At 39.0% G+C, this 13,942-nt stretch overlaps 1 protein-coding gene across 1 annotated transcript in view; it reads left to right on the forward strand.

Moving 5' to 3' along the window:
* LOC142373809 (SH3 and cysteine-rich domain-containing protein 2-like) overlaps positions 1 to 13,942 on the forward strand; it is a 33,273-nt gene extending 19,331 nt beyond the window's left edge. The window contains exons 4-11 of the mRNA XM_075457221.1: positions 5,742 to 5,826; positions 6,009 to 6,121; positions 6,220 to 6,286; positions 7,618 to 7,673; positions 7,817 to 7,905; positions 9,336 to 9,387; positions 11,619 to 11,756; positions 12,008 to 13,942. Of these exons, the coding sequence (XP_075313336.1) occupies positions 5,742 to 5,826; positions 6,009 to 6,121; positions 6,220 to 6,286; positions 7,618 to 7,673; positions 7,817 to 7,905; positions 9,336 to 9,387; positions 11,619 to 11,756; positions 12,008 to 12,106 (699 nt within the window). The 3' untranslated portion in view covers positions 12,107 to 13,942. The remainder of the gene's footprint in view (positions 1 to 5,741; positions 5,827 to 6,008; positions 6,122 to 6,219; positions 6,287 to 7,617; positions 7,674 to 7,816; positions 7,906 to 9,335; positions 9,388 to 11,618; positions 11,757 to 12,007) is intronic.

A 13,942-nucleotide genomic window follows, 5' to 3' on the forward strand; every position in this document is an offset into this window, starting at 1 on the left:
TGAAAGGCACTCTTAACGTCCACTTACAAAAGGTAATTGTACTTTAAATACCACTATTTTATGTTGTACATATAACGTTGCGCTTTTAAAAGTGGCATCCTTGTTCAGATTCAGATATGCTATATATCTTTTTCTACAGTGCTCCAATAGAGATATAAAAATAACAATATTAGGTTTAAGAATAGTTTTTTATTTTATTTCTTTTTTTTTTCAACAAAACATTTTTTTAATATATATATTAAAAAAAATGTTATATATATTAAATATATATTATATTATATATATATATATTAAATATTAAAAAAAAAATATATATATATATATATATACACATACACAGTGGGGTGCGAAAGTTTGGGCAGCCTTGTTAATTTTCCTGATTTACCTTTATAAAGCATTGATTGTTTGGATAAAAAAATTCCGTTAAATATATCATATAGGGGACAAACACAGTGATATTTGAGAAGTGAAATGAAGTTTATATGATTTACAGAAAGTGTGCAATAATTGGTTAAACAAAAGTAGGCAGGTGCATAAATTTGGGCACTGTTGTCATTTTATTGATTTCAAAACCTTTAGAACTAATTATTAGAACTCAAATTTGGTTTGGTAAGTTCAGTGACCCTTGACCTCCATACACAGGTGACTCCAATTATGAGAAAGGGTATTTAAGGGGGGCAATTGTAAGTTTTTCTCCTCTTTGCATCTTCTCTGAAGAGTCGCAGCATGGGAGTCTCAAAACAACTTTCAAATGACCTGAAAACAAAGATTGTTCACCGTCATGGTTTAGGGGAAGGATACAGAAAGCTATCTCAGAGATTTCATCTTTCAGTCTCCACTGTGAGAAACATTGTGAGAAAATGGAAGACCACAGGCACAGTTCAAGTCAAGGCTCGAAGTGGCAGACCAAGAAAAATCTCGAATGAACAGAAGCGAAGGATGTTGAGAACAGTCAGAGTCAACCCACAGACCAGCACCAAAGACCTACAACATGATCTTGCTGTTCAACTATTCGGCACACTTTACACAAGGAGATGCTGTATGGGAGAGTGATGCGGAGGAAGCCTTTTCTCCGCCCACATCACAAACAGAGCCGCTTGAGGTATGCTAAAGCACATTTGGACAAGCCAGCTTCATTTTGGAATAAGGTGCTGTGGACTGATGAAACTAAAATATAGTTATTTGGGCATAACAAGGGCCGTTATGCATGGAGGAAAAAGAACACAGCACTCCAAGAAAAACACCTGCTACCTACAGTAAAATTTGGTGGTGGTTCCATCATGCTGTGGGGCTGTGTGGCCAGTACAGGGACTGGGAATCTTGTTAAAGTTGAGGGACGCATGGATTCCAATCAATATCAGCAGATTCTGGAGACCAATGTCCAAGAATCAGTGACAAAGCCGAAGCTGCGCCGGGGCTGGATCTTCCAACAAGACAACGACCCTAAACACTGCTCAAAATCTACTGAAGCATTCATGCAGAGGAACAAGTACAACGTTCTGGAATGGCCATCTCAGTCCCCAGACCTGAATATTATTAAAAATCTGTGGTGTCACTTAAAGAAAGCTGTCCATGCTCGGAAACCATCAAACCTGAATGAACTAGAGATGTTTTGTAAAATGGTCTAATATACCTTCAGCCACAATCCAGACTCTCATTAGAAGCTATAGGAAGCGTTTAGAGGCTGTTATTTCTGCGAAAGGAGGACCTACTAAATATTGAGTTAAGGTTTTTTTTTTTTTTTTTTTGTGCCCAAATTTATGCACCTGCCTACTTTTGTTTTGTACTTTTGTACAATTATTGCACACTTTATGTAAATCATATAAACTTAATTTCACTTCTCAAATATCACTGTGTTTGTCCCCTATATGATATATTTAACGGAATTTTTTTATTCAAACAATCAATGCTTTATAAAGGTAAATCAGGAAAATTAACAAGGCTGCCCAAACTTTTGCACCCCACTGTATTTGAGTAAACCTGGAGTGAAATGTTTAGAATGGTCACTTCTTTTTTTTTTTCTTGAGCAGTGCGTCTTTTTTTTATTAGATTTATTCATATCCTAGATGTCAAGGTTCTCATTGTCTGATTCTAAGAAAAAGAAAAGTCTCGATCCATGTTGATGTTTAAAGGGAAGCGGTTGAATTAATGTGACAAGTTTCCATATGGATTTTTTTTTTTTTAGACTTTTTTTGTGGTGTAGCATTGAATATTTATCTTATAGACATTCTGCTTCCAAGAAGAAGTTCAGTTGCCCTTATTCAAGCTCTTATGATTACCATGACCTGGGTGACTGAGAACCTTCATCACCATATCTTGTGCATCGTAAAGATAAATCAGCTCAGCCCTCTGGTGCAGCATCTAAATGATGTTTATGTATTTTGTTATTACTATTCCACTAGTGATTATTTTAAGCCTAAAAAAACACAAACTTAAGCAGGCAAAACTTGCACAATTGAGCGTAAAGTATCTGAAGTGAAGAAATGCTAATGACTGTTTCTGCCTTGGCTTGTTTTCACCCCATTTGCTGAGTGCACTGATATATGACCAATTACTTTAGAATATCTCCAGAACCAAGCAGTTTAAAATTACTTTGGAATCTTGACAACCATTTGCTAATCAATGCTAATAAAACTTGAAGATGTATTGTAGTTTTGTTTGAGAACTGGGCATGCTGAGCACTGCACAAAGTAAGTGCCAGTGCAGGAATGCTTTACACGTAAATGCACACATTTATGTCTGTGCTGTTGTATTGCTTCATTCAGTCTTGATCTCATCTGAGTCAAGTGCGAAATTTATGTCCAAGACAGACCAGTCAGGCTGCACAGTCGGCATCACTGGTCTGTTATGAAACATGATGTTGGGCTAAAAATGTAAAGGAGAACTCACGATTATTGATGCCGAGGAGATAATTAATCTAACCTCAGTGTGTTTGCTTATATTAGTAGGGAAAACTGGCAGCAGTAATTGGGAGTTTTCTGTTTTCCTCAGGCACTTCATGACAAAGAGATCACAACAAGGACAATAAATGCAGTATTCAGAAAAAGCTTTAAAGGCAAAATGAGCCTCATGTATAAGCAGTTCATGTCCATGAAATGGAATCTGAATTTTCTCCTACAGAGGCTAAGATTTATAAAAAACAATTCAATGGGAGAATGTGTGCTCAAGTATGGAAACTCTGACCCATGCATACAAACACCTTGGAGAAAACTGGTCACCAAATCCGCTCAGGAGAGCAGAGGAGAGGTCTGAGCCAGGTCAGATGTGGAGTCTTGATTAGTCTCAGTAAGTGAACATTTCACGTTCACAGCCAAGCAAACTAGGCATGTGGACATGACATGACACGAGCGTACAGCAAAGTATCTGCAGGTAGAAAACTCTGCCCTGCAATTTCACAGAAGAGTATGTGAGAGAAGAGCATTCTTGCGACAGAGAATGCCTCCACTGTACACAGACGTGGTCTAGTTTTTGTCGTTATAAGGTGTTGAAGGCTGTCACTTACTGGTACATAGTGCTGAATTGGAGAATAACTTGAAACTGAGCGCTTGGCTTATGTAGGTTTAACAGCGTTTCTTCTAACAATTTAAAACTTTTAGTATACCCTCTCTTGGTGATATTTCTTTCTAATGAATCGGCTTAAATGAGTAAGCTCATCGTAAAAGCAGAGATATTTTATGTCCTCCTGGCAGGAAACGTGAAGGTCTCATGATTTATTTTTTAAATGCATTAAAAAATCATTAAACAAAACTTAATTCTCTTCCAAACTATGTTAACATATGCTGAATATTGCTCCATAAAGATGCACACACACAGTGCCGCTGAACTGTTTTATTTGCAGTGGAAATTGTTGTGGCTACTGATTTTGACATTTTTCTTGGCAGTGCATTTTGTGTAATTTATGTCCCTGAATGAGCTTGTTAGTTTCATTGTAGATACTAAATGTGTCCTCTGGGTAAACGTATCAGTCAATCGGTTTGTGCAAAGTTGTAGACTGATTCTTTCAAGAATGAATTTATTTCCTGTAATTCCATAAATCCCACAAGTACTTGTTGGTGTGCGACCAGATGTACATCTGTGAGTTACTGCGGAGCTAAGTTTGACATGCCTCATTTTCACACAGACCTTTGTTCATCCTCGATTATTTTGTATGTTCACTTGCAATATTTCACCTTTGGGGGACTTTTATACTTTTAATATCATCTACTTTCACAAAATCAGTTCAATTAAGAGCCGATGTGTTGATAAACATTATTTATGCAATGTTTATCATCCAAAATTATGCATAATCTTTTAAAAAGCCAATTAGGAGGTAGTTGAAATGTTTAATGACAGAAATATTGAAGACATTTTGCCAGAGTCATGTTCTTTTTAGAATCTATTACCGGACAAGAAAAGGGAATAGATGAATAAAGCTCAGATACTATCTTTATAAACTTTGTGTTTGCAGGATAGAGCAAACTCATCACAGCCTGTTTGTCAAAAACAGGTCTTTGTAATATTATTCCTAAGTCATGCAGTGGAGCTAAACATATTTCTCTTGCTATGAATAGAAACAGAGCCGGATATCAAAGCTGCACAGTACCAGATGTACCCTGGTTGATTTCCAATTTGACAGACATAGACCTTTGTAGTGCCTCAGACCACGTAGATAAACGTTCTTGAGGGCAAATGTATAGTCTTGTTCTCATTGGAGGTGTATTGCATTGTTTGAGGGCATTTCCACTGAAAATCGAGTTGGAATTAATGGCGAGTATATCATTGGCCCCACAAAGTCAGTGCAATAATTAAAAAATAGATCATATCCATGTGTTAAGATGGAAAAGTGTATGAAAGAGATTCATTCTGGCTCTTTATCTGCCAGAACAATTTGCTTGTATGCATCAGGTGATTAGACGTTGGATCATTACTGTCAGGTACGTGCTTGCTGCCAAACGGTTATAAAAGGAAAAGGAAAAAATACCTCACGAATATCCTTCTTCTTAATGAAAAGGAAGAGCTCAGATATTTAAAAAAAACAAACAAAAAAACATATTTAACCCTCATTACCTGGGGAAAAAACGGTGGTAGACACAGAGTTGGCTTTGGTTTGTGTTTCTCTCCAGTACAACACCATCTAATTAACAATTTCTGACGCTATGAACCTTGTAATGTTCTGTTGAAAAGGTTGGAATTGTTATAAAGATTTGGCTCTTCCATTTTTTTCCCCTTTTCTTTTGACCTTACAGTGCATTTTAAGGGAGGCAGAATATTACAAATGAATTTAATCTCAGGCTTCATAGATGTAGACTTGATTTAACAAAGTAAAGACGGAACATTAGCAAGTCAAATAAATATCTGTGAATTTCACTGAGCACATGCTCAACTCACACTTTCGGGGAAAAAGGGAAACATAAATCAGTTTTTTCAATTTAAAGTCACAAATCATTAAAAAACTATGCGTGTCCTCCCAGGGAACATATTTTTTAGGTTAATTTTGCAGCATATATATTGTCTATTTAAATGTTGTCTCACAAGCTGAAGTGCACTGGGTTCAGTCCATAGCTTCCACATTGGAACATTTTCACCTCCTCAGGTTTCATGACATTTACCGTAGGCCCATTTTTCCTGGATGAAACCACATAAGGATTGAGTTACCAATACAGTACTACATCTGCCATTTAGTCTGTTCCTCAAAGAACATCTCTCTTTTCACTCTTCTTCCTTTCTCTTCTGTTCTCCCTGCATCTCTTCTGATATGTCAGACAGGAGCGTTTAAGAGAAACTTCAGCTCTCCTCTGCTAACCATTGATCCACTGAGTGTTGTCAGAGAAGCTCCTGCAGCCCAGGGTGAGTGATGGAACCGCTGGCTGATTCAGCTCAACAGCAATTAACTGGATTCTGAGCCAGTCGCCATGTTTGCACCCTTCATTTCATGATGCGAGACAGTCCACTGTATATAGAGGTATGTGTGTCTTTGAAATTGCAGGTAATGTACATTACTCTGTTTCATTTTGCCTGGTTGTACGTAGAAGCAGACAATGTCATGGTGGACCCCGTGTATGAGGCTCTGCGCTATGGGACATCACTGGCTCAGATGAGTCGCTCGAGCTTTGGCAGTATCTCTGAATCACCCTGCCATGAGGTATAAAATGAACAGTCAGCTGGAGTCATTCTTAGAAATTCAAACTGATATAAATCAGAAATGTTATTGACTTTGTTGTTTGTTTTTTTTTATTGCAGGCAGAAAAACTGCAAGACAAACTAGAAAACCAGCCTATCGCTGAAGAAGAAGACGAGATTCCAGGAAGTAAGTTCATATATTTACCTTTTTGAGTTTCTAAAAAAAGAGTGTAAAAGAGACACCATTAGACACTGTTTCACTATTGGGTCAATTCTGGTGTTATATTAAGTTCAGAAATGCAAATGCAAAAAAAACGTTTTCAACTCACCTCATAAATTTCTGTTTTAAGTAGTAATTTCTTTCCTTTTTTTAAAAAGTTTCAGGGAAGACTCCAGTGTAGTTTGCCTTCTTGCTATCATTGTGAGGCTGTTTGTAAAATAGTTCTGAGCATAAACTACATGAAACAGAAGATTTTTGTTTTTACATTTGGAGCAGACATGTACTCACTTGCAGACACAAATAAGGAGAAGACGTATCCTTTACAGTCTGCTTGGAAAACACTTTTCATATCTGGGCAATAAATGGGCATGTGCATTTTTCATTCTGTGTTTTGGTTTCCCTTGACATGCTTCTCAGTTGATCACCTTCTCCAAGTACATCACTGGCATTACGCCAAAGAAAAGAGAAATAAATTCACAGAGCCTTTGAGCTGTTGGTAGTTGGATTTGGCTTCTTGTTTTTGCTTTTAGCTGTCTTCACCTGTTCTTTTATGCCAACCTAAAATAACTTACTGATTATTGTGTAGCTTCAAATTTAGCATTACCATAAAGACTTCCAACAGGTATTTGTCTTTATATGTAATGTTGAGTGTGGAAAATACAATACTTTTTGTGTTTTCCAAAATGTGCAGGTATCCCTTAAAAGTGTTATTGTGTCTAAGCTTCTGAGCAGCAAAGAATTGATAAAACGTTGGTGCTAGAAAGTAAAGCACACAAACATATTACAGGATTTTTTTTAATTGAATGCCTTTATAATGATTTCATTCTAAAAGAATAGAGTCTGAGTCCTTAAAGAAAACTTTATTTTGGAAAGATGCAGTGTAGTCATTAAAGTACACATATTGAGCTTCTTTATATAATATGACAGGCTTCTGGTAAAGGAGTGCTGCAACCTAAATGTCAAAGAGTTAAAGGACTGCATTAATATATTATTCGGTAGAGTATAGAGGTGACGTTTGCATGTGTGTGTACCCAGTACTTTTCCCTCTCTGTCCTTAGTCCCAGGAGAAAGGATCATCTCTGTTTGCACTGCTGCTACTTTACTGTACATGACCTTCCAGTTTGCCTTGCTTCTGTTGGTCACAAAAAGACATAAGCTCTCTCTCTTTATCCCTTCTTTTCTCCCTTTTCTCTGTCTACCTTTTAAACGTGACCTTTCACTGTCTCTGTCATATTGTCTTTCCCGCTCTGTGTCTTCCCTTTTTCCCCCCTCTCATGTGTTCATGTCTCTGTCTCCAGTGCTCACCCCTCCTGAAAGCGAGAAGGCTGATTCAGAAGACCGGGTCAGCCTGAAGGTGTGTTAACTTTTTTTTCTCTTGTTTCACCTTATTTTCTTGGCATTTATACTTAATTGTTCTCACCGTTTACTTTCTTTTCTCTCAGTTTCATGCTTCCACTTGAGTTTAAATCTTCTTTTCTGATTTTTGTTTTTTGCCAGACTCCAAAGCGAGTGGAGGTTCACTCCATTCACACTTATGTGGCCCTCTACAAATTTCTGCCTCAAGAGAAGAACGACTTGGAACTGCAGTAAGTCAGATTTCTCTGTGTTCTGTATATGTGCACTCATGTGGATTAGAGTAGCCAGGTGAGAAAGGACATTCAGACACCGTCTGCCTCCTCAGCAGGATGATCGTAGGGGTTTGCTGGGTTCAGACTGGGGGGGGGGCTGGGAAAGACAAACCGCTGCACTGAGTAGGTGACAGAAAAATAGCTTTTGTATGTTTGGTGCAACAAACTGCTGAGTTTGATACAACAATGTCAACTAATCTAAAGGACATAGTTCATCTGTGCAAGACAACAGCATGGGACATTTCTTAGCATTCACAAAGGCAGAAGACTTATTGATTTCACTGGGGGATTTGCAGTACTATAAGTTAAAGTTAGCAAACCTAGAGTATAGTGATATATCACCATGAGGCTGTGAGTGCAGTCTAGCTGCAATGTCTCACATATCACTAGCGCTTAAGGGTTCATAGAAAATATGAAAATATCTTAATTATTTGCTACTTAGATTAAGAGACTAAGACTGAAATGTCACCCCTTAACATTCACTGATTGGAGTTACATTTCTGTCACCTCGTTTTGGATTTTATCAGCCCAGGCTCAATCAAATAATGAATGAATAATGAATTGTTATGAGCAATTTTTCTAATACCAATGGAGATGTTTTTTAAAACATGCATTGTGGTTGGGAGCCAACGCACCTGCACAAGCCTGAACTATTTCCCACTGGCTACTTTATATTGGGACTAAAGGATAATCTTGATATAAAATTTTCAATTATGATTTTGCTTTATTAAAACTTGAATCAGCTTGAACATAGATGCTTAGGGGCAGATTTACCAAGCACAGCAAAATTGCATTTGTTTGCAAATCAGAAACAGTTCTGCAGGGGGACTTAAAAAATAAGCTATTCTACAAACACAGACAAAACCAGCTCATTTCAATAATGACCAAAGCAGTCTACCGGGGGCACAGCAAATATGCATAGATTCACAAGCAGTCCTGTAATTTACCAGCAGCTCGGGTGCAGCTTGTTTCTTGTGGCAGCGCAGCCCATATAAGCATGAACATACTTACTGGGTCCATTAAGATATTTGAGATGCACCGTTTGGCTCTTTTTAGCTCAAACATGAACTCGACTGTTCGTTGAGCATACTTTGATAAATGAAGACCACTTTTACATTACTCACACTACTACTAATTGTGCTACACTACTACTTTCAGTATAACTTTAATGTTAAAGGAAAAACATTAAACATAATACAAAATCAAGCTACCCTGTGATGGACTCGCAACCTGTCCAGGGTGTAACTCGGCTCTCGCCCAATGGCAGCTTGGATAGGCCTAGCTACATGCTAGGCTAAGCTAACTACTGGCTATATGCCTCATATTTGGCATTATTAGAAATTAAAGTCACATTTAGCTGTAATCTGATAATCTGTTTGTTCCTGCAGGCCTGGTGACAGAGTTCAAGTGACAGATGACTCAAATGAAGACTGGTGGAAGGTGGGTTATTTCAGTGCATTATAGTGCTTTTTATCCACTGAATATTGAACAAAACTATGATATTTTCGTTCTTTCGACTAAGCCAGTGCTTGCTTAAATAAAATATTGATATCCAGATTGCCTTTTGAGTAGATGCTACAGTTCCACTTAAAATATATGTGGCCTACGGTCAGACAATTGGAATTCTTCCTTTCAAAGATAAATAATAATAAATAATACATTTTATTTAAAAAGACACTACATAAAAACAAAACAATATGAAATAGTACACTAAAAACACATTAGACTGAGGTTAAACATTAAAAGCGATTTTAAAAAGGTGTGTTTTTGTCAGAGATGAAGGTGGACAAGTCAGTTCAGTCACGGATGTGTTTGGGGAGAGAGTTCCAGAGGGAGGGGGCAGCTGCAGAGAAGGCTCTGTCGCCCCAGGTTTAGTGATTGGTTCTGAATGGTGGAGTAAGGAGGTTAGCATCTGATGAACGGAGGCTGCGGGAAGGATTGTGGCGATGGAGCAAGTCAGTGAGGTAGGACAGGGTCTGGTTATGGAGGGCTTTGTGTGTAAGGAGGATTTTGAACTGAATACGCTGTGGAACTGGGAGCCAGTGGAGGTTCTGGAGGACAGGAGTGATGTGATTAAGGGTGCGGGTGAGCACGTGCAGCTGAGTTTTGGATGTACTGTAATTTGTTTAAAGTTTTGGATGGTGTTCCGTAGAAGATGCTGTTGCAGTAGTCAATTCTGGAAGTGATGAAGGCGTGAATGAGGGTTTCAGCAGCAGAGAAGGAGAGTGATGGGCAGAGTCGGGCAATGTTCTTGAGATAAAAGAAAGCAGTTCTGATGATTTGGCTTATGTGATGGTCAAAGGAGAGGTTACTATCAAAGATGACTCCAAGGTTCCAACTGTGGGGGTATGGAAACGGGGGAGTTGTCATTGGTGAGGCAGAAACTGTCTGTGGGTTTGGTGAGGGATTTGGGGCCGATAATAATCAGGTTGGATTTGTCACAGTTGAGTTTGAGCAAGTTGGTCTGCATCTGGGATTTGATTACGGCGAGGCACTTGGAGAGAGAAGAGTGAGTGGTGTCGGCATAACAGTGGAAATGGAGGCTATGGTGGTGAATGATGTTGCCAAGGGGGAGCAGATAAAGTATGAAGAGGAGAGGACCAAGTACCGAACCCTGGGGGACACCTTAGGACAGAGGAACAGTGGAGGAGGTGCAGTTGTTGATGTGGATGAATTGTTCTCGGTCTGTGAGGTATGATTTGAGCCAAGAGAGTGCAGTGCCAGTGATGCTGAGGGAGGACTCAAGGTGGGAGAGAAGAATGGTGTGGTTGATGGTGTCGAAAGCTGCAGTGAGGTCCAGGAGGATGAGGATGAATCAGCTTAAGGAGTGCTTGAAAGAGAGCAGGTGTGGCTGCCAGCAAAGAACTTGTTACTATAACGAGGAAGAAGACAGACTGCAGTCAGGTTTAAATGATACAGATGGAGATTTTAATCTTTACATGCAAAAAGAGACGAGTATTTAAAAAACTGAAATTACAAGGATGTTTACTTCAATAATGTATCAGCTCTGAAATCTTTTATTTTTTAATGTGTGATTTAGGAAACTTCTATATGAATTTTGTTTTAAAAATAAATCAATAAGAGACCCATTTCAAATGTCTTGAAACAAGATACTATGTTAGGTTTAATTTTTCATGAGAGAAGCAGATTACCTGGAAGCAATAACTGTAATATTCAAACCAAAGAAATCTTCATCTATTTTGGTCTAACGTGCTCTGTTTGAGTTGCTAACAATTGCACTAAAGCAAAACTGTTGAAAATTTTAATTCATGTGACCCCAGAACTGGGCTATGCATGCTTGTCTCAGATTCTCTGAAGAGAATAATGGGATTGACCCTTTACAAATACAAATGCATTTTTGTCTAACAGTCTATACGTGATGCATATTTAGGGAGAGGGCCACGTGAAGAGAAAAAGAAAAGTGTCAGGGTGTAGAAATGATGCTACCTGAAGCAGACATGTTTTTGCTATGCAGTGGATTAATTTAACAACAAAATGGCAAAATGTGCATTTTCAATGGACTAAGACTCGGATCAGATTTTTGTACTGTAAGAAATTTTTTCTTTTTTCTTTTACCGTTCTATCTGCCTGAGAACAGGCAGTAAATATCTGTTTAGACAAGCAGACCAAATGTTTGTGTACGTGTGTCCCTGTGTGGGTGTGTTTACCAGGGGAAAAGCAGAGACAAGGTGGGATTTTTCCCAGCCAATTTCGTGCAGCGGGTTCGCCCTGGTGAGCGGGTGTGGAAGGTCACCACCGGTTTCCACGGCAACCGTGACAAAGGCCAAATGACTGTGAAAGAGGCCCAGGTGAACACCATAAAATGCACACAAATGTCCCACCTCTGGGATGCACACACAAACTCGAAGCATATTTCTGAGCGTATGCAAATTAATGCAGAAACTACTGCGATTACAGAGGACAGCATGTTATGGCTTTCAGCGAAGCTCAGTGTTCGCCCCAATCCAAAAGCTTTCTCTCACATTCGTGATTGTCATTTGCTCATCCTCCTGCTCCCTCCCTCCTCCCTTTCCTCACCCATTGACCCCCCCCTCCACAGATCTGTGTGGGGAAGAACGAGGAGATTGACGGCTTCCTCCGGATGAGTAGCGGGAAGAAGAGGGGCCTGGTTCCTGAGGAGAATCTGCTAGAAATATGACGGACACATTTCTCCTTGACCATCAGTCTGTTAAAGGTGATCACAATGATGGAGGAATACTCAGGAGTGTTTAGCCAGCACCTCACTGACAACCACCCACCTCCACCCCTTAAAAAGAGACAGCGAATTAGCAGCTTGAGTGGACAACACCCCGCAGCTTTTCTTTTTGCTGCAGAAGACTTTAAGGGTTAGCACTTCAGATACGCAGGAGCTTCTTTTAGAGCTACTTTTCTTGTAGCACAACTTCACTTTTTGTGGTGACATGTACATTCACAAGTGAAATGTAGCAATATATCAAAGGGGATAAGTGTAAAGGAAGTCTGGCTACCTCACTACCCATCTCCACTGGCCACCCCCTTGCGAAAAACGAGACAGGACTTCTTTATTATGATGTCAAGGCATGCCCAAGCTTAAATGCCATTTAGAGCAAATTGTCTTAATCTTTTTGTGTTGAGAAAGGAAAAAAAAAAAGCTGTTTTATTGTTGTTGCTTGTGTAAACACTTTTTGGTTGAACAGAATGAGTTTAGTAGATTTCAGCTGTGTGTATAAACCGTAACGGTCAAGTTTTGTCTGTTCTGACTGCGTTTGTGGCTTTAATTCAGGTTCATGATGTGCAGACCTGTCATTTCTCTTCTAACTAGAATTGATTCAGGTATTACATTATGTAAAAAATGTAAGCCTTCTCTCGACATCTTGGTCAAATGAAAGTCACAACACGCACACCCACAGTAGGGTTTTCAGCAGCACAAACTACTCTCTGGTGATCAGAACATGGTACATTTGTGCTCCTCACAGGTCTGATGTGGCAAATTATTTGCATGCACCTCGGGGAGTTTTTACCTCGCCCTTCAGTCGCACTCCCTCCACACATTAACACGTGCAGATTTTATATTTCACTCTCTACCACGTAGGTCTAAAATTAAGCTAAAGCGTCTTGCACATGTCAGTGTATTCTGCCTGTCCTCTATCTATATGTAATGTCCTGTACTATTATCATGTGTGGTTGTGAAGATCAAACTTTGATCTGCTCCCAGCAGGGAACAGCAGAGCAAAGAGATAATCCAGGATCGTTGATTAAAAGCCACATTCTGTGCTGTTATTTGCAAAAAATGATAATAATAATAATAATAATTGGTGATTGCTGTCACACTTATAGTTTCTCAAAAAAGTAATTTACCAAACATCAGCTGAATACGATTCTGAATTTTCCCACACACACGATTAATTTCATGTCTTTGAGACTGTGGTTTATTGCTCTTTCGTTATAAATTATGAGGCAGTGATAAAACTACCCTTGTTGTGGCAATAACTTCATATACATACATACATACATACACAACATAACTTGTAAATAGCCTTTTAAGATGCTTTATTTATTGGCTCCGAATAGCACTCTGACTAAGAGTTTTACAGCTTTTCAGGAGTCAGCTGAGGGCATTAATTTCACAGTTATAACGTGCAGAAGATAACAGTCTGTTGTTCCAATGTATGTCTGCATCTCTTTTCTCAATTACCATCTATTCTTGTCAGCACAGAACTTTCCAGATACTATGCACAACAGTTCTAGTCACTTCCTTTCCTTTGTACTCAGCTTATTTCCAGTGTAGCGACACATGTCTGTTAACCAGTACTGAAGCAAAAATTTGAATCTGAACTTGCAAAGTGCCCGTGTGAAGTCAGCCTACACCATGCTACTCCAACACATTATACTCACTGACTGGAACCAGGTTTGGCTCAGGATCTGTATTACCAATCTTACCCAACTGCACACTACTTGGCTAGTTCTCTGCATGGCTAGCTGCCCTGTGACCCTCACATATCTTAATAAAGTTGGA

This window comes from Odontesthes bonariensis, chromosome 23 (assembly GCF_027942865.1).
Source record: "Odontesthes bonariensis isolate fOdoBon6 chromosome 23, fOdoBon6.hap1, whole genome shotgun sequence".
Taxonomy (NCBI): Eukaryota; Metazoa; Chordata; class Actinopteri; order Atheriniformes; family Atherinopsidae; genus Odontesthes; species Odontesthes bonariensis.